The sequence below is a fragment of the Pezoporus wallicus genome, unplaced genomic scaffold (genome assembly GCF_028554395.1).
Source record: "Pezoporus wallicus isolate ANWC-B61680 ecotype Strahan unplaced genomic scaffold, APGP_CSIRO_Pwel_v1 contig_747, whole genome shotgun sequence".
Classification (NCBI taxonomy): Eukaryota; Metazoa; Chordata; class Aves; order Psittaciformes; family Psittacidae; genus Pezoporus; species Pezoporus wallicus.
The window spans coordinates 3,548,684-3,575,527 of NW_026638457.1; the positions used below are offsets into that span (position 1 = coordinate 3,548,684).

A 26,844-nucleotide genomic window follows, 5' to 3' on the forward strand; every position below is an offset into this window, starting at 1 on the left:
CTATGATTCATTGACCATCATTTTCCTTACAAAAAATATTGTCTTCTCCATGGAAATGTTTGTTTTTTGGTTTTGTTTTTTGTTTTTTTTAGAAAGAAAAAACCTCAGCACAGGGGAAACTGATCATACTGGATGAAAACCTAATTTCTTATTAAGCCATGTAAATTAGCAGGAAAACACGGTGTGCTTTTACAAATATGAGTCTTCTCATGAACAAAGTAATTTACAGCATTTTAGACTTTTTTTAAGTATATGGTTGTATATGAAAAGTTAATACTGTGGTCATAATAGGTAAGACAGTATTCTTGTTAAAGATGTATCTGGAAGAGTTTGGCCACATACTTGAAAAATATACAGAAAAGTGAATAAAAAGGAAAAGTTGTTTTATACAAGGTAGAAGTTAATATTTAATCTGTATATACATTTCAGATAAGGTAGGATGTATAATTTCCTGCCAAGACAACTTTTCAATTTTTCCCAAGAGGCTTCTAATTCACTGATTAAAACTTCATTATCAAATTTGTGAACAACCTTTTTAGAGCATAATTATCATAATACCTAGTAATTTATTAACATTTAAACTCTTAATAAACCAAAATATCTGCATATAATTGACAATCAATCTAAACCCAAACTCTGGAAAATATCTAGTGCTGAAATCTCGGATACTGATGGAATCAAAATTAAAGGATATACTGTGGAAGTATTACTTGCACATCTAGATCATATTTTTGTCATTAGGTATATAAACACCTTCCCTCTCCTGGAAAGGTTAATTGGGTAATTATTAAGAAAACTAAATGGCAGTCAAATGTACTGCAAATGTACTGGCCTAGAAAGCCAACCATATCCTGGGCTGCATCAAAATAAGCATGACCAGCAGGTCGAAGGAGGTGATCCTGCCCCTCTACTCTGCTCTCTCTGAGAGAGCACTCTGTAAGAGAGGACTCTGCTCTCGTGAGACATCGCTTGGAGTATTGTGTGCAGTTCTGGTGTCCTCAACATAAAAAGGACATGGAACTCATTGGAACAAGTCCAGAGGAGGCCACGAGGATGATGAGGGGACTGGAGCACCTCCCGTATGAAGATAGGCTGAGAAAGTTGGGTCTGTTCAGCCTGGAGAAGAGAAGGCTGCGTGGAGACCTCATAGAAGCCTTCCAGCATCTGAAGGAGGCCTATAGGGATGCTGGGGATGGTCTATTTATTAGGGACTGTAGTGACAGGACAAGGGGTAAAGGGTTGAAACTTAAACAAGGGAAGTTTAGATGAGATATAAGGAAGAAATTCTTTCCTGTTAGGGTGGTGAGGCACTGGAATGGGTTGCCCAGGGAGGTTGTGAATGCTCCATCCCTGGCAGTGTTCAAGTGTTCAAGGCTAGGTTGGACAGACCCTTGGGTGATATGGTTTAGTGTGAGGTGTCCCTGCCAATGGGGGGGGGGGGGGGGGGGGGGGGGGGGGTTGGAACTAGATGATCTTAAGGTCCTTTCCAACCCTAACTATTCTATGATTCTATGAAATGAGAGAGGAGTGTAAAGAATTTAGTATCTTTGTGTTTCAGGTCAAATGTTTTTGACTTCTGATTCTGATCTACACTTTCCCCCTGTCCCTCCAATAATATTTCTGCAGGCTGTGAATTAAACATCACTGGTTTATCACTGGAGAAGTGAATCAGTGTCTCACATATGTATCATATTTCAAGATGTCTATCATATTGAAACTGCCCCCCTTGTGCCTCCTTAAACACTTTTGCTTGTTTACTTCAAGATCCCACTAGAATCTGTTCTCTACATGAATCTACCATAAATTACCAGTTTTTGAAGCACTCAATTCTAATATGCATTAACATGCTTTTATTGATATTTATCATATTAATTGAATGACTTTAGAAACTGTGGCAAAATTTGAGCATCTTTGTGTAATATTTGGAAGAGAAATAGAATGCAAAAGCTTTTAGAAAACTTTAAACTTAGATTTCTTGTTATTTATGGAGTTGATGTAGTACATTTCATTTATTTCTTTGTGGAGCAATGTCTTAATTTCTTCTTCTATTGTTTTGTTTGTATGCATCATACTGAGATGCATAATTTATCCTAGGTCACATTACAATTTGTAGTATGTTTCACTACTGGTGTACCTTATGAAATAGGTGAGCTCAAGGAATCTGAACCAATGTATTTTTAAACCATTAAAAATATATCTGCACAGTCTAGCAGCAGATGCACCCAGTATCTCTGCTTTTCTTTCAAAGAAGCTTTCTTTGGTTTTGTTTAATTTTCTCTTTTATCCACATTAGCGCATAACAGTCTCACTACAGATCTCTCTCCTTTTTGTTCCTCGGAGTGTTTATCTGCAGCACCTAATACTCGTTTGCCCATACTATTTACTTGTTTCTGTACTCATGGTACATAACTTTTTTTTTTTTTAATTTATTTGTTTATTCTTTTTCCTTTCCCGTGGCTGAAGACTCAAAAGGAGAATCATTGAGAGAACACAGAAATACCATCTTTATGTAATCCAAGCAGATGGTATATTAGGGAAAGTAACAGTGATGTTTTTTCCAAATAATAATCCATTATAGTTTTCTGAAAACTGCTTCTATGTATCTAAATCATAATCCCATAGCAGCACATACTGAATTTTAACCAGGGTAGCAATTCTTTCGGTAGAAGTGATTTTGGTGAGATTGTCACTAAGATGAAAAGATAATAACTTAATTTCTAAGCAACTCTTAATTCAAACATTTTTGGAAACTGAACATTTGAGTACTTATGTGAAACATCATTAAATTTAACAAAGAATGTGTTTGTCACATTTAAAACTTTTCCATCAGTCTAAGTTTGAAGTTTGTTTTTTAGTTCTTTTATAACTTTTGTAACTTTTCCTGTTATTTCACAGCATTCCTATAGCAGTGATTTCAAACTGTTTTGTTGTAGTACTGTTGGGAAATATTTTGAAAGAATGATTAAATTCTCCAAGCAGTACTGAAGAAAAATCTGTTTTAATAGCTTTAAGGACAAAACGGAAGCAATAAAATGTTCCAGTTAATGCACTGTAACATGAAAGCGTTAAGAAGTAGTAATGAATTACTACAAAGTACTGTAAAATATGACGTAGCAAACTGAAATTTGAAAATAGTTTCCTGAAATATAAAAATAATGGATTCCCCCCCCCCCCCCCCCACTTTACAGTGCCATATGCAGGATAAGAAATCTTTATTTTGTATCTCATATATACAGTCCTTAGAAAGCAAACCTACACTGGTCAAGTTACTGCTAAGCAAATGGATTTACCAGCTCTTGCTTATGCTTATTCAGGGATCATGGAAGAGTACTCGTAGAATTCTACACATTTTCTTTTTAATTAAGAAACTATTTTGTATTGATTCTTTGGATGTTACTTTGCATATGCATGGAAAAAATACCACAATTCTCCATTTTGTCTGAATTGTCTCTGGAAAGAAGTATTTCACTAAATAATAGCAGTATGAGTCCTTTAAATAGGCAGTTGTAACACCTTGCTCCCCAATGGAATTCTAAATACTATTTCATTAGCCCAAAGAGTGACTATGAAGAGCAACAACAAAATTAAATCCATTTATGAAAGTAATTATTCTGTAGATAGTGAAAAGTATATGCAGGTCATGCCATTCACAGTATGGTGTTTTGTATTCTGTACCTTTTCTGTTATATATGTGCAGTCATATACACTTGAAGCCCTGGTACATCTTTTTTCTTTTTCCCTCTCAAATCAGATAATACACTTCATAAAAACTGTTTTGAATTACTGAAGGATTACATCTGTGAAAATCTTGAGAGAAGGAAGAAAAATATGAAAATATAGTTTTTTAACTTGCTTAAATCACTTATCTCCAAACTCCTGAACTTTAAAATATTAAGCATTAAAAAAGAAAAAAAGTCATCCTGAAGCTGATTATAATCACTTATACATTTTACTTCTAGTAAAGATACCCCTCAGGAATCCAGTTCTCAAGTTTTACTTACATTAACAGAGGTCATGGCGTTCAGCAGAACTCAGGTCATACTTTTTTTGTATAAATCCATTTGCAGTATCCACATTTAAGTCTTTTGTGATTGCAAATAAAATTTTATTGACTTTTTAAGTCAAAGCCATAAGAATGAATACTCTTACTGTTTATTTTGAGAGTGGTTGATCTTTTATGATGTGTGTTGTAATTTTAAGCTTTTGTGGGTAATTTCAGTACAGTTTGTTTCCTGGTATTTTTGGAAAGAGGAAAAGATGCTACTTGTTTTGAAGATTTATATAGGCATTAAGTATGAGAATCTGTTTCTTCTTTTTTCTATAGGAAAAAATATAATGCATATTGTCATAGAATCACAGAATAGTTAGGGTTGGAAAGGACCTTAAGATCATCTAGTTCCAACCCCCCCCCCCCCCCCTCGCCATTGGCAGGGACATCTCACACTAAACCATATCACCCAACCTAGCCTTGAACACTGCCAGGGATGGAGCACTCACAACTTCCTTGGGCATCCCATTCCAGTGCCTCACTATCCTTACAGTAAAGAACTTCCTCCTTATATCCAATCTAAACTTCCCCTGTTTAAGTTTTAACCTGTTACCCCTTGTTCTGTCACTATAGTCCCTAATATATATGTTTTATGTCTCTAATATATATATATTATGTGATGTTCATTTGCTAGATCCTGCAGGGCTTGCTTTGTTGCTTTTAAATTAGCTGCTGGGTCTTAGAAGGGTGAGTCAAATTATCTGGATAACTGGGAGTTGATTCTGAATATTTTTCTGGCTAGCACATGCAAATAATTGATGCTGAAGATGCACTAGGAATCACTTGATCAGAAAGAGCAAGAAGAAGGTGACTTGACCACATAACAGCAGTCTGCTAAGGTGCACTACTGTTGTAGATGGAAACATAGGTTTAAGTAAGAAAGCAAGTTGGAAGTTAAAGGCTGGGACTGTAGACTAATTTGAAGAAAACAGAGTTCTGACCCTGACTTCCTCTTCTGTTTAAGTATTTTCTACAAGAAAGTATTTGGATAAGAAGCACATGATCTAGAAATTGTGGGCTGGCTCCTATTTCATACCTAGCAGAGCTGTATAGGAGTATATGATAACTTCAGGCTTCCTCTGGTTTTCTGGGTCTTGCAGGCTGAAAACTGCTCTCTTATATTGTAGCCTATCCAATCATGATAACTGTGTTACATGTCAGTATATTGCCTGCTGGTTAGGGCATTGGTCTGAACAGTGAAAGAGCATGGCTTGGAGTTTGGTTTATAATGGAATCTGTTTTCTGCTTTATAGGCTAGCACTTTAACATGTTTATTTGAAAAAAAATCAATAATCATATAATCACAAGCATATTTCATTGAATGTGTCTTTGAACTTCTGATTAAGAGCTTTCTGACTTCTGTGAAATTTGGTGCTTTTCTGTTTCATCTTTGTATGTCAAGAGATCCTACCATGAGTTTCTAGATTGCAATATTTGTATGTCGAGGGATCCTAGCATGAGTTTCTTATACTGAGATATTTCTATACATTCTTGGATGCCTAGAGTTCCTAGGAAACTTTTCAGCTTTCCACGGAATTGTCAAGTTATTCTTGGTAACTGCTGAACCACAGGCTCTGGAAACTTTGGAGAAATTAGGTGTGCAAACTTTCTAAGCCCTGCTTCAAAAATGATAATGATAAGCTTTGAGTCCTACATTCTTTCCTGACTATTGTTTACCTTATTAAAACAAAACTGTCCCTCCTTCCTCAAAGAATACCTAAAAAACAAGCTGTTTTTGCTTCAGCTTTTGCATATGGAAGTATTAGTATTAAATAGGACGGTATTGTAGGAGTGAAATTCAAAATAAATTGACTTTTTTAACGTCTACTTCTCACAATTTTATCACTTTTATTTGAAAAACAACTGAAAACCTGGATAAAATTTCCTTCGCTGTGTACAGTTTGGCATCTCAAATGTGGTTCCAGAAACAACCCAATGTTTGAGAAGATGGGTGAATAACTTTTTGTGGCCTAATGCACTATTGTTAACATTTATCTATGCTTAGTCCTAGGAGGTTAGGGAACTGGTATGCTTAGTGTTCTAATATATTTTTGAGACTCTTTCTGGAATAAAAATAAATGGTCAATGATTTATATATCTTCAAACCTGTAAGTAAGAATGTTTGAAAATTGTAGCTGCTCTGTAAGTAGCCTATAAATGGACGGAAGACTACTGCATTAATCCTTGTGAATGTGTTTAGGCAAAACCTAATTGTAATGTTTGAAAAGTTACTGTATCATTAAAAAATGGTGCTCATGCCAAAATGTGACTGATATTACTTTTCATTATGTATTAATAAAGGCCTCCTTCATAGCTGTCTGTAAACTTGTGCAGATTGGTGCATGACAATGATAACATAGCTATAGTGTTAAAAAATTATAGCTATTAATAACAGCGTATGTGTGAGATCTTTACCAAATTGGTTTGATATTAGGAAAAAAAAAAGAAACTTCATCTTACATCTTTCTATGAGAAAATCACATTTAAAATTGAAATTATTAATGTTATTTTTTCCATAACTTTGATAACATCAACAATACTGTATTAGAATGAGTTTGTGTTTAAATTTTTCTCTCCTAAATTCACATTTGAAAACCATGGAAGTTTTAGTTCTGTGTATATAGTTCATATTCATATACATGCAGTGATATTAAAACCCAATTATTTTATCTTCAGTCATTTAAAGTCGTCTGTAAGCTTCATTCCCTCTGATTTGTCAGGTTATGATCTGAGATAGTGTGGCCTTCTGTTAAGTATTTAAAGGTTTCACTTTTCAGAGGTCATGGATTGTAAAATAGCCTGTAGCTACTGTAATTAAATAACATTCATTTCTACTGAGACAAACTTGGGACTGTACTGGAACAAAGGAGAAATTATTTGATTTAGTATCAGCCAAGTTTGCTAGTTTGCTTGTTTGTAGTTCTACTCAGACACTTTTGAAGCTTGTTTGAATCTGTATTTTTTCAAGTATGCAACAGTAGTTCAGGTTTTATGGCATGCATCTGTTTCAAAAGTACTCCATGCATAAGATGAGAGATTTATGAATGACTTGTTCTGGGACTTGTGTTTATCTAGTGGTTTTGTGTAGTTAAGCACTTCTGTAATTTCTGCAGGTTTTATCACATATCACATGGAGATGATAATGCAAAACACACAAGATAGTGATCCCTAAAATGGATCTTTTAATTTTTAATTAAAATTAATTAATTTGAACAATCTCAGAACAAATTATTTTTTACTTCTTTTTTTATAATTTCAGGTTTTCCTTTTCTTTGGGGAATAATGTCTACATTGCTTAGACTAATGTACTAAATGTTGTATTTTTTTAGATAAAATATTACTGGGTTATTTTCAGTGGTTTCTGTTTCCAAAGAAACTGTTACTGCATCAGTATTACATTGGTGACTGTATTTTCCCTATTGCTTATGGGAAATAATCATAGAAGAGTAGAATAGTTAGGGTTGCGAAGGACCTTAAGATCATCTAATTCCAACTCCCCTGCCATGGGCAGGGACACCTAGCCCTAGACCATGTCACCCCCATAGCTCTATCCAACCTGTCCTTGAACACTGCCAGGGATGAAGCATTTACCACTTCTTTGGGCCACCCATTCCAGTGCCTCTCCATCCTCACAGTAACAAACTTCTTCCTTGTATCTAACTTGAACTTCCCTTATTTTAGTTTGAACCATTTAACCCTTTTCCTGTCTCTACAGTTCCTAATGAAGAGTCCCTCTCCAGCATCCTTGTAGGCCCCCTTCAGATACTGGAAGGCTGCCATGAGGTCTCCACGCAGCCTTCTTATCTGCAGGCTGAAAAGCCCCTATTTTCTCAGCCTTTGTATAGGAGATTCTCTAGCTCCCTTACCATACTTATGGCCTTCCTCTGGACTTCCTTCAGATCCTTCTTATGTTGAGGACAGCAGAAGTGCACACAGAACTCCAAGTGGGGTCTCATGAGAGCAGAGTAGAGGGGCAGGATCACCTCCTGAAACCTGCTGCTCACACTCCTTTTGATGCAGCCCAGGATATGATTGGCTTTCTGGGCTATGAGTGCACACTGAAGCAGGCTCATGTTCAGTTTCTCATTGACCAACACCCTGAAGTCCTTCTCCACAGGGCTGCTCTGAATCTCTTCTCTGCCCAACCTGTAGCTGTGCCTGGGATTGCTCTGACCCAGGTGTAGGACCCTACACTTGTCATGGTTAAACTTCATGAGGCTGGCATCAGCCCACCTCACAAGCGTGTCAAGGTCCCTCTGGATGGCATTCCTTCCCTCCAGCATATCAACAGAACCACACAGCCTGGTGTCATCGGCAAACTTGCTGAGGGCACACTCAATCCCACTGTCCATGTTGCTGACAAAGGTGTTGAACAGGATCAGTCCCAACACCTACCACTAGGGGACACCACTCGTTACTGTTCTCTAGCTGGACATTGAGCCCTTGACTGCAACTCTGCATGCAGCCATCCAGCCAGTTCTTTACCCACCGAGTGGTCCATTCATCAAATTTATGTCTTTCCAGTGTAGAGACAAGGATGTCATGTGAGACAGTGTCAAACGCTTTGCACAAGTCCGGGTAGACGATGTCAACTGCTTTGCCCCTGTCCATCAGTTCTGTAACCTCATCACAGAAGGCACCAAATTAGTCAGGCATGATTTGCCCTTAGTGAAGCCATGTTTGCTGTCACCAGCCACCCCATTGTTTTACATGTGCCTTAGCCTGGTTTCCAGGAGAGTCTGCTCCACGATCCTGCCAGGCACAGAGGTGAGACTGATTGGTCTGTAGTTTCCTGGGTCTTCCATTTTCCGTTTCTGAAAAGGGGTGTTACATTTCCTTTTTTCTAGATGCTGGGAACTTCACCTGACTGCCATGATTTTTCAAATAAGAACTTATTATATGAAAGTTTTTTCCATGTGACAACTGATGAAAAATCCTAGTGGACTTGAGATCCAGTAAAAGCAGTTCTGTTGTATCAAGATTAATAGGGGATTTGAATTATCCTGGATGTCCCTGCAAAAGATACAGTATTTAAAGATTGGTTTACAGTTGTTCATGCTTGGACTAGCCTGTCTTAAAAATTCCCCATCACTGTGATTCAGATGTTGATCACTACTGAAATCTAGTGAGCTTTTTGTGAAGTAGTTATTGTGACAATAAAGACTTGAAGTGTTCAGCTATACAGCAGTCACCTACTGTATGCAGTCAATAAAACTTCATGAGCTACAGATTGAGCTGTAGCTACATAATGCCATGTTCCCTAACATTACTGTTTAGGGCAGAGATGAACTTCCATATTATTAACACTGTAAATGAAGAAGTCATATATGAGACCATTAAAGCAAACTAAGTATTAAATACACATTTACTCCTTTTAAGTTTTTTTGTCTCTGTTTTCAGGTGGCAGTGAAAATACATCCATTTCCTCTAGGATGTGCTGTTAGTTGTGTAAGACAACAGATGGTTTTGCCTATTATGGGTCTATAAATGGTGTTGACAAACCCCAACACCTGCATTTTTCAAGCTGTTAGAGATAGTAGTTGGCTCTGCTGCTTGTTCACATATCAATGTCAAGATTTATGACTTTTCTGTCTGCTTATCTGAGAGCAGGCAGTGCATTCCTCAATTTGACTATTAAGACGGCTTTCATGAATACGAGGCTCAACAGCAGTAGAGAACAGCCTGCCTGGGAGGGAACAACATGACTTGGTATGCTATGAAAGCCTCAGGAAACCTCTATCTTTTTAACCTTGAGTATACCGGAAATGGAAAACCAATCCCTTTCATTAATTTCTTTTCCATTTTATATATATAAATATATAAAAAACAACCCCAAAACCCACATTTTCTTTAGAAATACTAAAAGTATTTCTTTTGCTATTACTTACATATTCAGTAACAAACATAAGAACGTAACAGTAAGCCCCAGGCAGTTTAAAGTTTCCAAATAAGTTTCTGCTTACATCTTATACAGCACTAGAGAAAGCACTCTTTAAGGCTTCCCATTCCTGTCAGTCTGAACTCATTTACATGCCTTTGCTGAGCAACCTGAAAGTGTCTGAAGCATAGACTTCCAAGCACACTTCAAAGGGCTCGCACCTGGAGAATGAGAAGCTGCATTGTGACTACTTTCTGATATGAAGAATGCAGGCATCTGTCTGCTTAAGCTCTTGCTCTTAGTGTGTTGGTTCAATGTAAATCACTTGAAAGTTTAGTTGAAAAATGGTGATGCCCTGTGTGCAGTATTAGTTTGGCCAAAGCTAGCAGCTGTTACTCATTACAAAGGAGCCTGGCACTTTCAGCCATTTTGCACATTAGCAGGACACGGGCCACTTTGAGAGCCTCTTGATTGGAGTCTCTTCTTGGTGTGAAGATTAAGATGAACTTACACCTGCTAGAATCCAAAATACTGAATTGTATGATGTTCCTCCCCTGCTGCTTGAGCAGACAATTATGGAAGTAGCATAAAGCTGAAATGAAAGGTGGCTAGTGGAAGTTTGATAACCTCTAGGTAGAAAACAGCCAGGAAACTGCAAGTATATGGTCTAATTTAGATTCCTCTAGGGTTTTTATTTTTAATTCGGTGTCTATCCAATGTAAAATGTGAAAATATTCAGGAGCAGGTATTAGAAGCTGTGTTTTCCTACCTTCTAGCAAAATATCCTAATCATAGAACAACAGAAACAGGTTATTCTACCTGTTTTCCTTGGGAATACAAATTTACCCTGAAGCAGACAGACCATATGCTGCTAGCTTTCCTGGGGATACATTTATCACAGGAACAGAGAATGTGTGAGTGAGGGAACAAACTACTGAATGGTGCACATGGGAAATTTCATGTTGTTGCCACTCACCACAGGTAGAGTCTTTGTCATCTTCATAAAACTGGCTTACTATGTGATGGACTGTCACTACTATTAGGAATTACCCAGATATGAGAGGTCAAAATGCATATTTATTTTATTTTATGCTGAGAGTCATGGCTGCATCTTTGAGAGGGAATTCCCCATCTCAAGAATTTAGAAATAAGCAGAATGAAAAATACAGAAATAAAGAAGGAAGATATTTACCTTCCAACACATTTAAATAAGAAATCTTCCAGTGTAAATAATTCAGTTAGAAGAGATATTGTAATGTTATTTTTCTTTATGGATCCATTGTAACTTAGGGTATATATATATATACTTTTTTTTAGTATCTGTTTGTGTGATACTGGGTTATTCAGATATATTTGAACAACTGCTTTCTGGATGCCTTAGGAAAGCCTGTAAAATCTACTTTAATTTTAATTATGTTCGTGGAAATGTCTTTTTATTTTTCTTGTCCCTGACTAGCTATACTTTTTATTTATTTACTAGCTTTTAGTTTTCTGCAGCAATTTTTAAATATTTCCCCAAATCAAAATAGGATCTTATTATTATGTCACAGTTTGATCTATAATGTTTAGATGCTGTAAGTCTTAAGCAGTCCTGTCAGACTATGTTTTTCTGAACAGAGTACTTCCTTGATATCAAAAGCAATGGTTGCCTTTCATATTAATATTGAATTATCATAAAAACAAATATGGTAATTTTTTTCATTTTTTGTGTACTATGCCTTTATTTATCTAAATGTTATCCAAGTGTCTTTTGCTTTAGCTTCTAGAGTATTGTTAAAATTGGTTACATATTCTATGCTCAATCAGTTTGGACCGTTTCCCTATTTTTTGCTTAAGCAAATGCCTTCCCCCTCAGTGTCTCATTCTCAGTTTTAAATGATTAATGTTTAAATAATTATTAGTCACATCTCATCTCAGTAGTTAGTTCTTGTGCTTTTAAACTAATATTATTTGAACATCTGCCCCTAGGGCTCTCAGCAACCATTGGAGAGTTCATCTGAAGGAAAAAAGTTAACACCTCCACCCTATAGTGGGAAGCGGGTTGGAAGAGGTTGTTGAATTACAAAACTGAAAAGCCTTTTCATATTTAATAATGTCAGAAAGGGAGAGTCTATAAGTAAATACACAGGTTTTCATTGAAGTTAGCTTGATTTGTTGGTGGGTTATTTATGGTTTGTCTCAGACCTTACCAAAATAATGAGATAACTTCATAAGTTACACTCTATGAAGTTTATTAAGTTTGTGTTTTCCTTTCTTCTTTCACTAACAGGAGGCATTTTTGAGTGTGTGGAATCTGGCCCAATGGGAGCAGAAGAATTAGCCTTCAGATTTGCTGTGAACACAATCAACAGAAATAGAACTCTTCTGCCAAACACCACATTAACATATGACACCCAAAAGATAAATCTCTATGACAGTTTTGAAGCATCCAAAAAAGGTAACCTTTTGCATATTTATTTTTTTTTAATGAGCAACTAAGACTCACCTAGTTTCCCTACCTGCAAAAATGTCTGTTCAATAAAACCCTATGCAATGATACTGTACAAGTTTGTGGCTGACATCAAAGAACTGCTTTAAAGATCTCTCCTGGAAGACTGTAATGGTAACTGCTTACAAATTTTGTTGTCATCTTTGCTCCCACTGCCCCTATCTAAAAGTTGTATCTTTAAATACTTAAAATCTGAAATAAATTTTTCTGAGCATTGTAAGCAACCCTTTTGGAGTGAGAAAACATTATCTACAGACTTTTTCCTGAAAAATGCCAAGTGCCCCCAAATTCTAGTGAACCAAGAAGGCTCCAATTCAATTTTAAGCATCCAATTAGTTCAAGTACATCTCTACAAATACCTTTATTGTATGAATGTCTCATATGCAGTTAATCAGGTGTGTGCTTCAAAGAGGAGCAAGTAGTTGTAATTTTGTGCATTTTATATTAACATAGGATAACCCCCCCCCTTAATATTAAGTCTGTTCTTAAGAATATTGTTATCAGGTAAATGTCTAGGCCTAAGTTCAGTAGTTTTATCCTAAGTATAAATAATTTGTTAAATTAAAAATTAAGTCTATTTCTAAACATTTTTTCTAAATTTTCAAATCTTGGATTCTTACACAAATTGAAGTTTCCATATTGCTTTACATTCAAATCCGTGATGGTAGATGTAAGTTGTACTGCATCATTGCCATATCCTAAAAGCACAACCCCCAACAAGTTCAATATGTATTTGTAGAAGAAAATACAAAGCCTGGTGTCAGAACTCAGTAGGACTGAATTTTGCATTGTACTACATGTTCTTTGAAAAAACTTTTTCTCATTAAATTGAGGAGACGATTTCATCTGAATGTTATTCTTAACAACAATAAAGCAAACAAAAAAGAAAGTTGAGTCAGAAGTCAACCTGCATTTCTCATGACAGAATCTAGCAAAATTTGCTAGGTGATCTGGTCCCAGTATGACACTCCAAGCCTTGAAGACTGGAAGCTTTACACAATAAAATGGTTTTGATGTTATAGTGAGCTAAGATGAATACAAACTTTTGATGACACCTTATAAATGTTACATATGGAAAAGTTGCCATGTCAGGATGAATGTACATTGAAGTACATCTTAAGTGGAATATAATTGTGATTAAAAAAATTAGAAATGATAAATATTTTTTCTCTTTTGCTGTAACATGCAAAGTTAATATTGCTAACCTGTTTTGTCTCTTTGTCTCCTAAATATACAATTCTAACATAGGCTGTTGTTGCTAGGTATGAAAACATACAGTATTGATATTTGTACAGAAATACACACAATTTGGTCATTGTAAAGTGTTTTGATTTATGAAAAATATTATGAGCTAAATATTTATGCCTAGCAAGATAATTTCTTTTCAGAGGAGGGTTTGTGAAGAAATAAAAGGAAAATAACTGTTTTTAAAAAGTCTTTTTGAGTAGTTGTTCTGGTGTCTTGTTTCATAGATTAAAGTAGGTTCTGGGAAAGACTACTCTTTCTTTTCCATCTTGGCCAATGAATAAATAAATTCTGGCCTCTTCCTTCTCCTTTCCTCCTCATCTTCCAAATTCAGCTGTTTCCTGACTCCAGAACACACTGTCCTGTGAAATTCAATAGAACAAAGTCTCTCAGTTCCTGAGGGAGGGTGTAGAGAGCAGAGAAATTTATTCTGTGATATTTAATTCCTTAAGCCTTTCCTAAGACAATGCAACTACTTTCAGCCCTTAAATGAGGTTTGCTTGAAAGTGAAAGGTAGCATGTTGCTGATTCTTGATAGACTGTAGTAGCTGAAGTTAGAATGGCGACCTGCTATTGATTGGACATATGGAATAGATTGTATATATTCATTGTTCCCACTTGCATCTTGGATGAGAATGCAACTCTTTATTTGTAACTGGTCGGGCTGTATCAAAATCTGTGTAACCTTTTGTTGTTAATAGCCTTTTGCTTCATCAATTCACAATACAGCCAACTACATTTCCGCTGACAGGTGCTTTAGTTCAGAATTAAAGGCTAAATGTCAACATAAAATGATTCATTTATGATGACTCCAAAGCAGAGTTTTAACAGTGAGGCTTAAACATTTGACTCATTTTGTGGCTCGTGATTAGGACTATCAGTGAGCAGGTAGAAGCTGCATCAAAAATAGCCTGTTTAGATCTCTCTGTAACACATAGTTTTGAAGTTGAATATAAATGAAATATTTTTTTTTTTTTTAAAGGTAGTGTATGAAATAGCAATCTGAAGGTAAGATGGTATTCCCAAAATCCTGTTTCAGTGAAGAATAATGTCAATGCAAGCAAAATATCCCCAGTGCACTAGCAAAATTGGTATGTGTCTGATAGAGCCAGTGCCATATTAAATCACGTGTGAAAGCATTGTATTATTCAAATCGCAGAAACAGAAGGGGGAAAAAAAAAAAAAGCCTATTGAAAAACCATCTGGTATCTATGGCTGTTGTTAGTGATCCCATTTACTGACATTTGCATAAAGCTTGTTGATTGCTCTTAGGAAGGGCAATATTAGCATAAATGTTTTTTTTATCAAGCTAGTCATTTAGGCCCTGATCCGATGCTCAGAAATGCAATGGAGATCCCATATGCCTATGAAAAGTTAATTTAAACTAAAAGTGCTCTTTAGTAATGAAAAGGTGTGCCAGCATAGTTTCTGGAACGCACTTGAAAGACTTAGCAATATTTTCATCATGTTGAAAAAGGTGTGAACAATAAACTAATTTTGATTTGCTGAAAAAGTAATGCGGCAAAATGTGTTTCTGCTGCTTGTTTCCTCAGCTGTCAGGAACACTGATGTTAGAGTAACAGTATCAGTTAATCAAACCTCATACAAATATTTGCATAGGTTGGATTAAGAAGATACTTTTCATTACTTCTGTTTACTAAGTAGGGTATTTTCTTTGAAGACAGAATCTGATGTTTTTCTGATCCGCATACTCATAAAGGTTATATCTCTGGTAATTATCTAAACAGAAGGGCATGGGCTGAAACACTGACCTGCATTAATGACTAATTTTCCTGCATTCTTTTTTTGTCATGCCCCAACTAATATTCTACAAAATATAGTGGAGCGTACTGTGGGACATAATAAATGACCAGAGACTACTAATGCATTGTATAGGTAGGGCAACCCTATGTTGGAAACAGGAGAGCTAAGCTACTTGAATGCAGCAGTATCGTGTCAGTGAATCTCAGGGTCAGTTTTATCTGTTAATGCAGGTATAGGAAACGTGAGTGTTACCAGTGTTTCAGAAGGGACATTTATTTATCTATTTATTTATTTATTTATTTATTTATTTTTCATTAGCAGATAGCAATTTAATTTTTAATTTTAAGGAAAATGTTGTCTTTTAAATTTTGTTCATCAACATGCCTACTTTTCAGATACAGAAATTCAAATGTCCATTTCAATGAAAGTAATAATTTGTCTAATAACTGGAATCTACTTAACACATAAAATTTCTAGAGTAGTTAAGATCTCAGTAGAAATAGTGTTGATTGGTTGAAGAAGACTGTCCCATATGGACCTTTTCCAAATGTAAGATGCAACTGAGCATAAATCTCTTGTATCTTTTAGAAGGTGCAGAATTGCTGGCCTTTGTGACTTCCACTGACAATGAGGTGTTTATTAAATGTAGCCGAGCATTATTTTAATGATAAGTGTTGTTATTCATCAACTCGTGAAAGTTTAGGAATGTACTCTGAAACTGAAATCTGTGTAAAGTGAAAGGGTAACACAACAAGGGAGATCTGTCAGCAGTGCACTTACATTTCATGGAGTGCCTTTTGTTTTATATGAAATGTGCAGTACCTTCTGGCACATTGCTTTCTTTCCTCTCATCATTGACAGACTTCTGTCTCCTCTTCAGCCTGCGATCAGCTGTCCCTTGGGGTGGCTGCCATCTTCGGACCATCTCATAGCTCTTCAGCTAATGCCGTGCAATCCATCTGCAACGCTTTGGGTGTTCCACATATCCAGACCCGCTGGAAACATCAGGTGTCAGACAACAAGGACTCCTTCTATGTCAGCCTCTATCCAGATTTCTCTTCACTCAGCCGTGCCATACTTGACCTTGTGCAGTTCTTCAAGTGGAAAACAGTAACTGTTGTTTATGATGACAGCACTGGTAAGGCTAAAGCATTAGATTGCGTGCAGATGTATTCTATGTGCAGATGTATTCACTTGTACAAAGAGAGGGAGGACAGGTGTCACTACTCATATTTCTTAAGAGAATTAAATTATAACAATTTCTATCTGCAAGGTAGCGTATAGCAAATAATGTACATTTATTAGTATAAGTATTCCCATAAGTATGCTTTAGTTGCTGAATTCTGTGTTTGCGCTCATAGCTGTCAGTAGCATCAGTCACACTCTATTTGCATTTTCTGCAGTGCCTTAACACTTGTGAACAACTATGTCTTTTAATTTTATTTAAAGCTTTTAATTCTGAAGAAAAATATGGTAACTTGAGAGATGTATTAGTATGCTTGGTGAAACAGAAGACCTAAATTCTAACACTGCTTCTGGCATTAGTTAAGGTAGACAACAGATGCCATATTTGTTTGTAATTTCAGTATCTGCTTTTTTTTTCAGAGAGAATTCTAGAAGGAGTTCTGGTTTTAGCTGCTAGAAATTGAAACCTAAAGAGATTTGAAGGCTTGTTTTGCAGATGAGTTCCATGAGTTGAAAATTAACTCCTGACTTTCCAGCAAAAACATACCAATTTGCTACCTTTCCGTTACCTTACTCTAAAATTTGTATTGCCTTAAGGAAAGTTGACAATGAATAAGGAGACTCAAGTATTTAGTTTATTTTAAAAACATGAAGAATTATTTCAGGAAATACTCATCCTACATTTTTATTTCTTTCTGGATGGCTTGACCCTTCATGTTAGGACACTGGTTGATCCTGCTGATAAACTGTCATGCAAGCTACAACATCTTTTTTTCTTGAAATCTGTTGCTGTTTGAAGAGACAGAAAAAAAATCAGTTTTAAAAAGCTAATCCTCTCTTTTGTGGCATTTGCTGTAAATAAATTGAAATTTTAATTTAAGACTGTCAAGCTCTCTTTATTAGCATCTTCTGTGGATAATTCAAAGAATTCAAAATCAGGACACACTGCTGGGAAGTCCACATTATCTCTTGCCTTTGAAGTACGGATGGGAAAAACTCTTAGCTGTGAGAAACTGTCAATCTTAAAGAAGTAGGTTTATTTGTTAGATAGATAAATTTGTTAGATAAATTGTCATAGAGTGCAATGGCAAACTGGTATTGTTTGAGACAAGGGGTGGGAGGAGAGGAATCTTTTGAAAGGAAGTAGTTACTTCAGCTGAGGAAGAGGTATTCTGCCATGGGATAAGATAAACATTCAGATATTCAGATGTGAACCTAGGGCTAAAGCTGAATATGATGGTTTCAGGTAACATTTTGAAACTGTGTTGTAAGAATCCTGTGCAGCTGAAGACAATTCAAATCCATTAAAACGAATGCAGCCAGAAAACCATCAGTGTTTAAATCTGTTTCTTCCATCTGGCCAAGGATTCCTCAATCAAAGATAGATATCATTCTTATTTCATCCTCCTTTGTTTCTCTTTTAATCACCCACATTTTACTCTCCTTTATTAAAAAAGTTAGGAGGATTTTTTTTTTTTTTTTTGGCTTTTAAGGATTTTTTTTTTCCCAAATGTGCTCCATCTGCTGTACAGAAAAAAATTTGGAATGAGGCTGTAGAAAAATTTTCTTGCTAGTCTGAAGGTAAGTGTTGCTTCTTGTGCTCATTTTAAGTGACAAAATATATTCCTTTTAACTAGAATTTCCCATCAAAAAAAAAAAAAAATCATCCCCTCTCTCAACTCCCCTCCCCCCAAAATGAAAAAAAACACCAAAACCTAACAGGATGTAATGAGAGGTTAGATAGCTTTGTTTTTTTTTTTCCTTAAAGTAATTTATGGTCTCTTTGTTAATTAAATACCACTAAACTGTCCCGGGATACTAATTAAGTCCTTTCAGATTTACAGATCTGTTATAATCAATTGTCTTTAAGAAAGAAAAGTGGGAAAATGCAGTATGTTCATCATCATGGTTTTAATTGGTCTCAAACAGTAACTTAATTTCAAGTACATATTCTAATCTCTGTGCTAAATAAAACAGACTAGATAAATTCTAAATAAGTTGGTAATGTTACAGAATTCCTAAACAAAGAAATATGGACAGTTAGATGCTTTGGCCTTTAAATTATAGTGGCAGTTATATTGCCAACTACTGCTTTATGCTGATCAAGTTGATATAAACAGGGCTCTGAGGTTTTTTCTTAATTAACATTTGTTTTGGTCTTGGGTGAATGAGTATAAACACCAAAAATCTGTTGCATCTATGAACAGAAGCCAAAGTAAAAGCTGGAAAAAATTACTTCAGAAATAAAAATGTTATGCGTTGGTTTTCAGTATTGAGCCCTGTGTTTTAATTCAAATGAAGGAAAAAGATGCCATTTTGTTGATATTTTTATGGTAATGTACAGATAGCATTGATTCGTAAATAAAATTGCAATTTCTTTGGACCAGTATTTAGCGTTGTTGTGGCCTCACCTTGTGTATTAAATGCAGCTCCATACCCTGCAATTTAAAAAGAATATTAAGGTACTTGAATGTGTCTGGAGAAGGTCAATAAAGCTAGTGAAAGTCTGAAATGCATGGTGAGCAGCTCAGGATGCTGAGTTTGTCTAGTTTGGAGAGAAAGAGGCTGATGCATGACCTCACTGTTCTCTAGAGCTTCCTGAGGAGAGGAAGTGGAGAGGGAGGTGCTGAGCATTTTTCACTGATATCCAGTGGTAGAACTCATGGGAATGCACAAAGCTGCATCAGGGAGGTTCAGACTTGACATTAGGAAGCATTTCTTTACCAAGACACTGGAAACTTCCTGGAGAGGTGGTCAATGCCCCAAGCCTGTCAGTATTTAAGAGGCATTTGGACAATGCTGTTAATAATACGCGTTTACTCTTGGTCGGCCTTGAATTGGTCAGGCAGTTGGACTAGATGACTGTTGTAGGTCCCTTCCAGCTGAACTGTTCTATATTTCACATATGTTATTTCTAGATTTCTTGCATCTTGTTGTTTAGTGTGTGTATGTGTGTGTTTTCCTCCATTTTGTTTTATCCTGTGCTACTACAAAACAGGATACTCATCTTTGCAGTTAATGTAACTTTACACTAAGGGGAATTAAAGATCTGGGGGGTGAGATGGATGTGGGGTGATGGCAGATGGGCAGTAATGCTAGAAAATGAAGGAAAAAAAACCCAAGTGATTCAAAGGCAAGGGAGAAAAATTCTCTTTAAGGGGAACATACATAGCGCACTATGAAGGTGAGAAAAGGTGATCAAGAAACATTAGAGAACAGGCAACTGAGGAGGACAATAGAAATTGGGATGTTCTGAAAAGCTTGCTCATCTTTTCTGTAAATGAATTAAGCAACATCTCAATTTATGTGAAAAGCTTTTCTTGTTTATAAACATATCTGTATAACTAAAGGTCTAAGCATAATGATAGAGAAGGAATGCAATGTGTTGAGAATGCTGCATTTGAACTTTTGACAACTGATACAGTAACAGTGCATTTCACTTGAATTTAGAAGACAAGACTTTCATCTTGGTGATCTATAGCAGAAAATTACAAACTTACAAACTGGTGTGGCTGGCACAGAGTAGAATATTATTCAAATTTTAAAATCTAAGGGTGAAACTTGTTCAGGAATAGATGATGGACAGGAATAGGGAGAGATTCCTTAGAAATAATCTGGGGTGCTCAGTCTATAATACAGTAGAAGACATCTGCTGAGAGCAACAGTATAATTATAAAGAGCATGAAGGAGTATTGTTATTGTGATTTGCATTGCTCTGGATCAAGATCCAAAACAAACCACTAAACCAAGAAAATCAAGTGGACAGGGCTTTTTCTTCCCATCCTGTTCAGAGTCGTGTAAAAATAATAACCAGAGGCAAGGCTTTACTATCAACAAATATATCAAACCAGGTGTTTACTGGGAAAAGGAGTACAGAAGGACTTACAGTATTCTGAGAAAGAGTTTGTTGTGGTTTAAGGCCAGCCATAACTCAGAACCACGCAGCTGCTCTCTCACTCTCCCCCCTTCCTCCCCCAGCTCCCATAGGGTTGGGGAAGAGAACTGAAAAAATGTAACTCCCATGGGTTGAGGTAAGAACAGTCCATTAAATGAGGTATAACAAAAAACCACTACTGCTGCCACCAATAATAATAATGATAAGGGAAATAACAAGGGAAGTGAATGCAACCACTAATCACCCTCCAGCTGATACCCAGCCTGACCGAGCAGTAATCTAACCCTTCCTGCTAACTGGCCCTAGTTTATATAGTGGGAATAACGTGCTGTGGTATGGAATACCTCTTTGATTAGTTTGGGTCAGGTGTTCTGTCTCTGCTTCCTCCTAGCTTTCCTTCCTCCCTGGCAGAGCATGAGACTCAGAAAGTCAGAGTAAACATTACTGAGCAGCAACTAAAAACATCAGTGTTATCACCTGTTCCCAGGCCGAAAGTCAAAAACACAGCACTGCACCAGCTACTAAGGAGAAAGAATGACTGCTACTGCTGAACCCAGGACAGTATTATAACGTTTAATACTGAAAAATGCAGTCTGAATTTCCAAGTATGAGACACTCTTGTGGTATTTCTGATAACGAATCGATACTTGGGAATGGGAAATAATGGTTTATTGTTAGAGAAATGCAAAACAGCAAAATATATTGAACAGAATTCAAGAAAGTGAATGTCATTAAAACTGGAATTTCTGCCAACAGCATTAGCTTGTGTCTAAACCAAAGAAGTTTCAAATCAGTTGATAATTTTTTGAGTAATACTGAAATGCATAAAACAAAACAACACCTGTCAAAAGACCTGAGTTTTCTAATCACTTGAGTAAAAGCCTTTTGAAAAACTTTAAAATGAAGTAACCTTAAACCTGTTAATAATTACCTTTGAAAACTCATGGATGATATATGAAATTCTAGAAATCTGTAAAAGGTAGACAAGTTCAGATTTATTTCAATTTAGAGGTTAAAACTGGGTAAAGTGAGGTTGTAGTACAAGGTTGCATTTTTTTTTTTTTTGTTTTGGTTTGGTTTTTTGTGTGGGTTGTTTGTTTTGTCAGAGGGGTGCTTTTTTGTGTTTTTAAGTTTTTTTTGTTGTTGTTGTTTATAGAACAGTCAGCTGAATTTCTATTCCTGGAAAAGTGCTGAAGTGCTGGTAAAATAATTTATTTGTAAACACTTAAAAGGTCTCAAACTGACATGTAACTGTCAAGTTTATTTTCTTAAGAGTAGATAAATAATTTACATTTACAAATAATGTAAAAATTCCTATTTTGACAGGTCAATGTGCTTTGTGGGTAAGCAAAATGCAATGGATGTAATAAATATTAAATTAATAAAGTCACACTGCTTAATGTGACATTTTTATATACAAATTAGATAAATAAGTTTTTTATGCAGCTGTTGTCAAAGGAATGCAAAAAAAGAGCAAGGTGATAAGATCTGAAATTATAATACTCTGGAAAATGTGATTTGTGTTGAAGTATTTTAATAGTTCTCTATCAAATATAAGATGTGGTCATTGTGGATAAGCCAACAATGTCATTATGAAAAGGAAAGCATAACATATATTTCACTTGGAATTTAATGTCTAAGAAATTCCCAGATAATTCCAATTTATTCTGCATATGAAAAGCATCACATAATATTGTGTTGCTCTTTGCAGCTAATTGTGGTATGCAGATGTAGGTGGCTAGTTTGGTGTATTTGTTTTCTATTGTTATTGTATAATTTTTTTCAATAAAATTCAGAGATATTTTTTATGGTGCTATATGAAAATACCAATGGTAAGGAGGGTGTTGTGAAGTTAAAATTTCACTTTCAAACTTTTTTAGTCTTTTTCAGTTTGGAAGTTAAGAATTACTTTAGCTAGCTTTGCCTAGCTGTTTGACAAAAAGAAAGATAAATTCTGTTATTCTTTTTGATAAACAGATGTGTAGATTTTTGAGAATAAATAATTCTATGGAGATTTTAATTAATTTTTGAAAAAGAAAAGTAAATGTCATCAAGTTACACAGAAAAAACCCTAAAGGTTTAAAATAAAAATAAATTAAATCCATAAGATGTTTTACTGTTTTTTTTTTTTTTTATAAGCGTAATTAACAGAAGCAGACGGAGTATTTCCAGAAGTTATTGCATTAAAAATAAGCATTTCAAAAAATTCTAAATGATGCTTTAAATTGTTTGGGTTTGTTTTTTGTTTTTTTTTTTTTTTTTGGTAGGTTTGAATAAACTGAAGAATTTAAATCTTAGAAAATTAGCTAGAGAATTTAGCACTATTTTGATAATTCCTTTCATGAAGACTGGAAAATTCTATCTACTATTTTCAAAGACAGAAAAATGTGATGGGGAAACTGAGTGAAAAATGAAAATAGGAAAATGGAGACATAATCAGTAACACAGCTTGCATGGGACATAAATTTAAATGCAGTTTTATCTAAACTGACATCTTAACTACACTTTTACTCCTAGTTCCGTATTATATATTTTGTCCTCTGGTTGGAGGAATATTGTGAAATGCACTTGTGATGTCAACCCCTTTGTGAATTGCTGTACATCAGTCTCAGCTTAAACATCCCTGTCTTAATACATTTTAGGTTCGATTATAGACTTTTTTCTCTCTTGCACTCCATTTTTTAGCAAAAATATAACTTCTTTTGTTTCCAAGAATAAATGTACTTACCTAGTGTAAATTCCAGTCTAGAATGATCATCTATGTTTCTTTTACAATCAATTCCATTTCCATTTCTAGCAGATATTATTTTTTATTTAGTTTTGTATAATTTGATACAACAGTGATACTTCTGTGGTATGGCTAGAAATTACTAACTTGTTCTACTGCTTTGTCATTGATCCTGACAGCTTTGTCAAAAGCTGTTTTGTCCTTTGACTGGAGTACATCTTTTTTTGCCTCCTCACCCTCATTAAACTGCACTGCTCATAGATGTCAGCCACTTGAGAGATCATACTTCACACTATTACAAAAATTCTTTTGAAATGCCCAGGACTGTTAATTGTCATTGCTGTCACCATCATCACACTGAATTAAAGATAAAACTTTCTGTAAATGTTAAGAAAAACCTGTTCAGAAAACTGAATAATGCTATTTCAAGTCAGGTGTATCATTAATAGAGCCACATGTGTAAAGAAATGTCAAATTTTCTGGAGACTAGAAAAACATGTCATATCTCATATAAAAGGTTTAATGTTTACTTAGCGTTCAACATTTTCTTAAATGATTATTTTTTTCTTTTCACACATGAGGTGCAAAGGTGAAAGGTGAGGGAAGGAATAGACAGCTCTACTTTTTATTCTGCTTTCATTTATTTATTTATTTTTATTATTAATTTCCTTCTAGCTGCTCTATGCTGCAGCTGATAAGTACTCGGGTAGTATGAACAAAGCTTTTCTTCATTTTGTTACAGTGATGTGCAATATCAAAATCTTTCCATGAACTGAAGGTCTTTTGAGAACATAAGCAGCACGTTGATTCCCTCTTGTGGAACTATGTGGGATGGGGTAGAGGTTTTTTTTCACTGCAGTACTCACAAGCTATTAAAAATTAGAATAGATTTGTTACTGGAAATGGGCTGAATTGGGATTGAAACTAACTATAAAAGATGTGTAACCTGCTTTAGGTGGTCCTGCCTTGTCCACCTATTCCACCTTGCAGTTGGACTAGATGATTTCCAGAGGTCCCTTCCAACCCTAATGATGCTGTGATTCTGAGAGTTAAAGCTGGATACCTAGTTTTCTTGTTCAGTTTTTTTTTTTTGTTTGTTTGTTTTTGTTTTGGGGTTTTTGTTTTTTTGTTGTTTTTCTTTTTTTCTTTTGACCTTAGGCTAGTTTCTCCTATACATGGCATTTTAGTAACCGCTACTTCAATATTAATTATGAATATAATTTTAAACACTTTTTCTTTTCTGTACTAAGGAATAGTTTCCAAATAGATTTTTTTTTCTAAAAAAGTTTTTCTTTAGTCTAGACACTTTCATATACCAATAATGAGATTTGTATTTCAAATCCATACATACATGCCCACATACGTCTAGTTAAAAACTTAGTTCTGCCTTTCTTTGTTTTGGAAAGGAGCATTTTTATTAGGTCATGGTGTTACTGTGCTCTAAGTCTTCCTGAAGTACACAGCTGGTTATATCAACAGCATTCTGTGGAAGCACAGGTCAAAAAGTAAGAGAAAAGTCCCCTCAGTCTGGTGACACATATACCGTTTGTATGACCAATCTTGATGCTAACTCTTCCAACAAAGTAGCCTATTTGTTGAGATGACATTGACCAAAAATGGGTAAAACTGCTGGAAGTAAATGTTAAAGGTCTTGAGTTGGGTCCATACTTCCATGTACAAAGTAAGGATCACCTGAAGTTTGGGGGCTGTCCTTTCTCTCCTGATGTGCCCTCGGGCACTAATTACTATACCGGAGAATGCAGGTGAATCTGTGTGTTTGTCAGCTCTCTAACACTGAACTTTTCAAAGCTCAGATCAAATTTTGGAACCAAAGACATTCAAATATGTCCTTCCTTCCCATATGCACTTCATCTTTGAATTAATTTATTTTGAATAAAGGAGACTATAAAGCCTTTAAAATGAAAATAAATATTGTCCTGGGTTCAGCTTTAACAGTTATTTTGTCATCTTCTTGGTGTCTGGTGCAGTGCTGTGTTTTGGCTTTAGTCTGAGAACAATGCTGATAACACACCGATGTTTTAGTTGTTGCTAAGTAGTGCTGAACCTGATCAAGGACTTTTCAGTCTGTCATGCTCTGCCAGTGAGAAGGGGCAGAAGAAGCTGGGAGGAAGCAGAGACAGGACACCTGACCCAAACTAGCCACAGGGGTATTCCATACCACAGCATGTGATGCCCAGTATATAAAGTTGGTGGTGCCATCCGGAAGGGCAGATCACTGCTTGGGCTGAGCTGGGTATCAGTTGGTGGGTGGTGAACAATTGTATTGAACATCACTTGTGTTTATTGTTTTTTTTTTCCCCTTCCTTTTTTAGTTTTGTATTGTCTCCCTTTGTTATTTCCCTTATCATCATTATTAGTGGTAGTAGTGGTGGTAGTAGTAATAATAGTAGTTTTACATTTTACTTTAGTTTACATTCTTTTGATTCTCCTTCCCATCCCACTGGGAGCAGGGAGGGGAGAAGGGAGGGAGGGAGTGAGTGGGCGACCGCATAGTTCTGAGTTACTGGCTGGGCTTAAACCATGACAAGTATCTAAAATATTTCTGTTGTATGCTTCTAAATATTGAGCCTTAGTGCTCATGCAAAACTGTCCAATTGTTTTGATAAATGTTGAGCTGTGTGTGACACAGAATAGGATGTACCTCAATATGTGAGCATGACAGCAAAATGAATGTTGTGAGACTTCATGATAGCCACAATTATGGAGAGTTTTAGAGTGACGCATAGTTCTTTAGCCTTAGAAATCTCATTTCAGAAGACAATTAAGTCAGTAAATGGATTGCTGGCATCAGCACTATTATTTTATGTTGAAGTTATTTGTCTGGAGCAGGTTTAATCTCAGGCCTGTCCAGGCAATAAGCACTATGAGAAGATGCTGATGTCAGAAAAGAAGTGCCAGGAGGGAAGTAGCTACCTAAACTGAAACATTTTCTGTGATTACTGGCATGGCTACCATGCAAGTTTTTGAAAAATATTTTCAGTTGAACATAACATAACTTTTATTTGTCCTTTCATACTTGGTGATCCAGAACTGGCTTTTCAGTGTGAAAAAATTTTTTAGTGATAAGTTCAGAAAAAAATATATTTCCTTAAAACAACACCCCCCCAACAACCAACAAACAAAACAAACGCTAACTTGATGGTCAAATTATTTTTTCTAACAACACAAACTGCTGGTTTTGAAGCGCTGTACCTTTCTTAAGCGCATGTATAGCTGAAAAGCCACACATGGGAAAAGTGAAACTTGAAAGTAGTTCATCAAGCTATTATAGAACATGTCAACATAGTCTAAAGGTGTTCTGATTTATAAACAGGAGTCCTGTAACTCTGAAGAAGAGTTGAGGGCAGTAGGTTACTACTGTATGCTTTGATAAGGAGATAAGTGCATTGTTACAGGTAGCTTGGCATTATAGAACCTCTATACATCTACATGGTTTTCCCAGAAGGTAATTTTGTCATCCAAATAGAACTCCAGAGTTCATTCTGGCAAATGCTATTATTATTATGGGTGACTAGTGTATCTTGGCTTGCCCTAAGGAATCCAATTTGTAAATTTTCAGCTGAAGTTATTCTAGATACAACAGCTGTATTTC

General features: G+C 35.7%; 1 protein-coding gene across 7 annotated transcripts in view; it reads left to right on the forward strand.

Moving 5' to 3' along the window:
• Window positions 1–26,844, forward strand: part of GRIK2 (glutamate ionotropic receptor kainate type subunit 2) — a 402,122-nt gene that overhangs the window by 124,986 nt on the left and 250,292 nt on the right. For 6 of the 7 annotated variants that reach the window (XM_057410869.1, XM_057410866.1, XM_057410863.1 and 3 more), the window contains exons 2-3: window positions 12,196–12,363; window positions 16,304–16,561. In XM_057410869.1, coding sequence (XP_057266852.1) covers window positions 12,196–12,363; window positions 16,304–16,561 — 426 coding nt within the window. Of the gene's footprint in view, window positions 1–12,195; window positions 12,364–16,284; window positions 16,562–26,844 lie in introns of those variants that run through there. The other variant, XM_057410868.1, reaches the window with a different exon arrangement.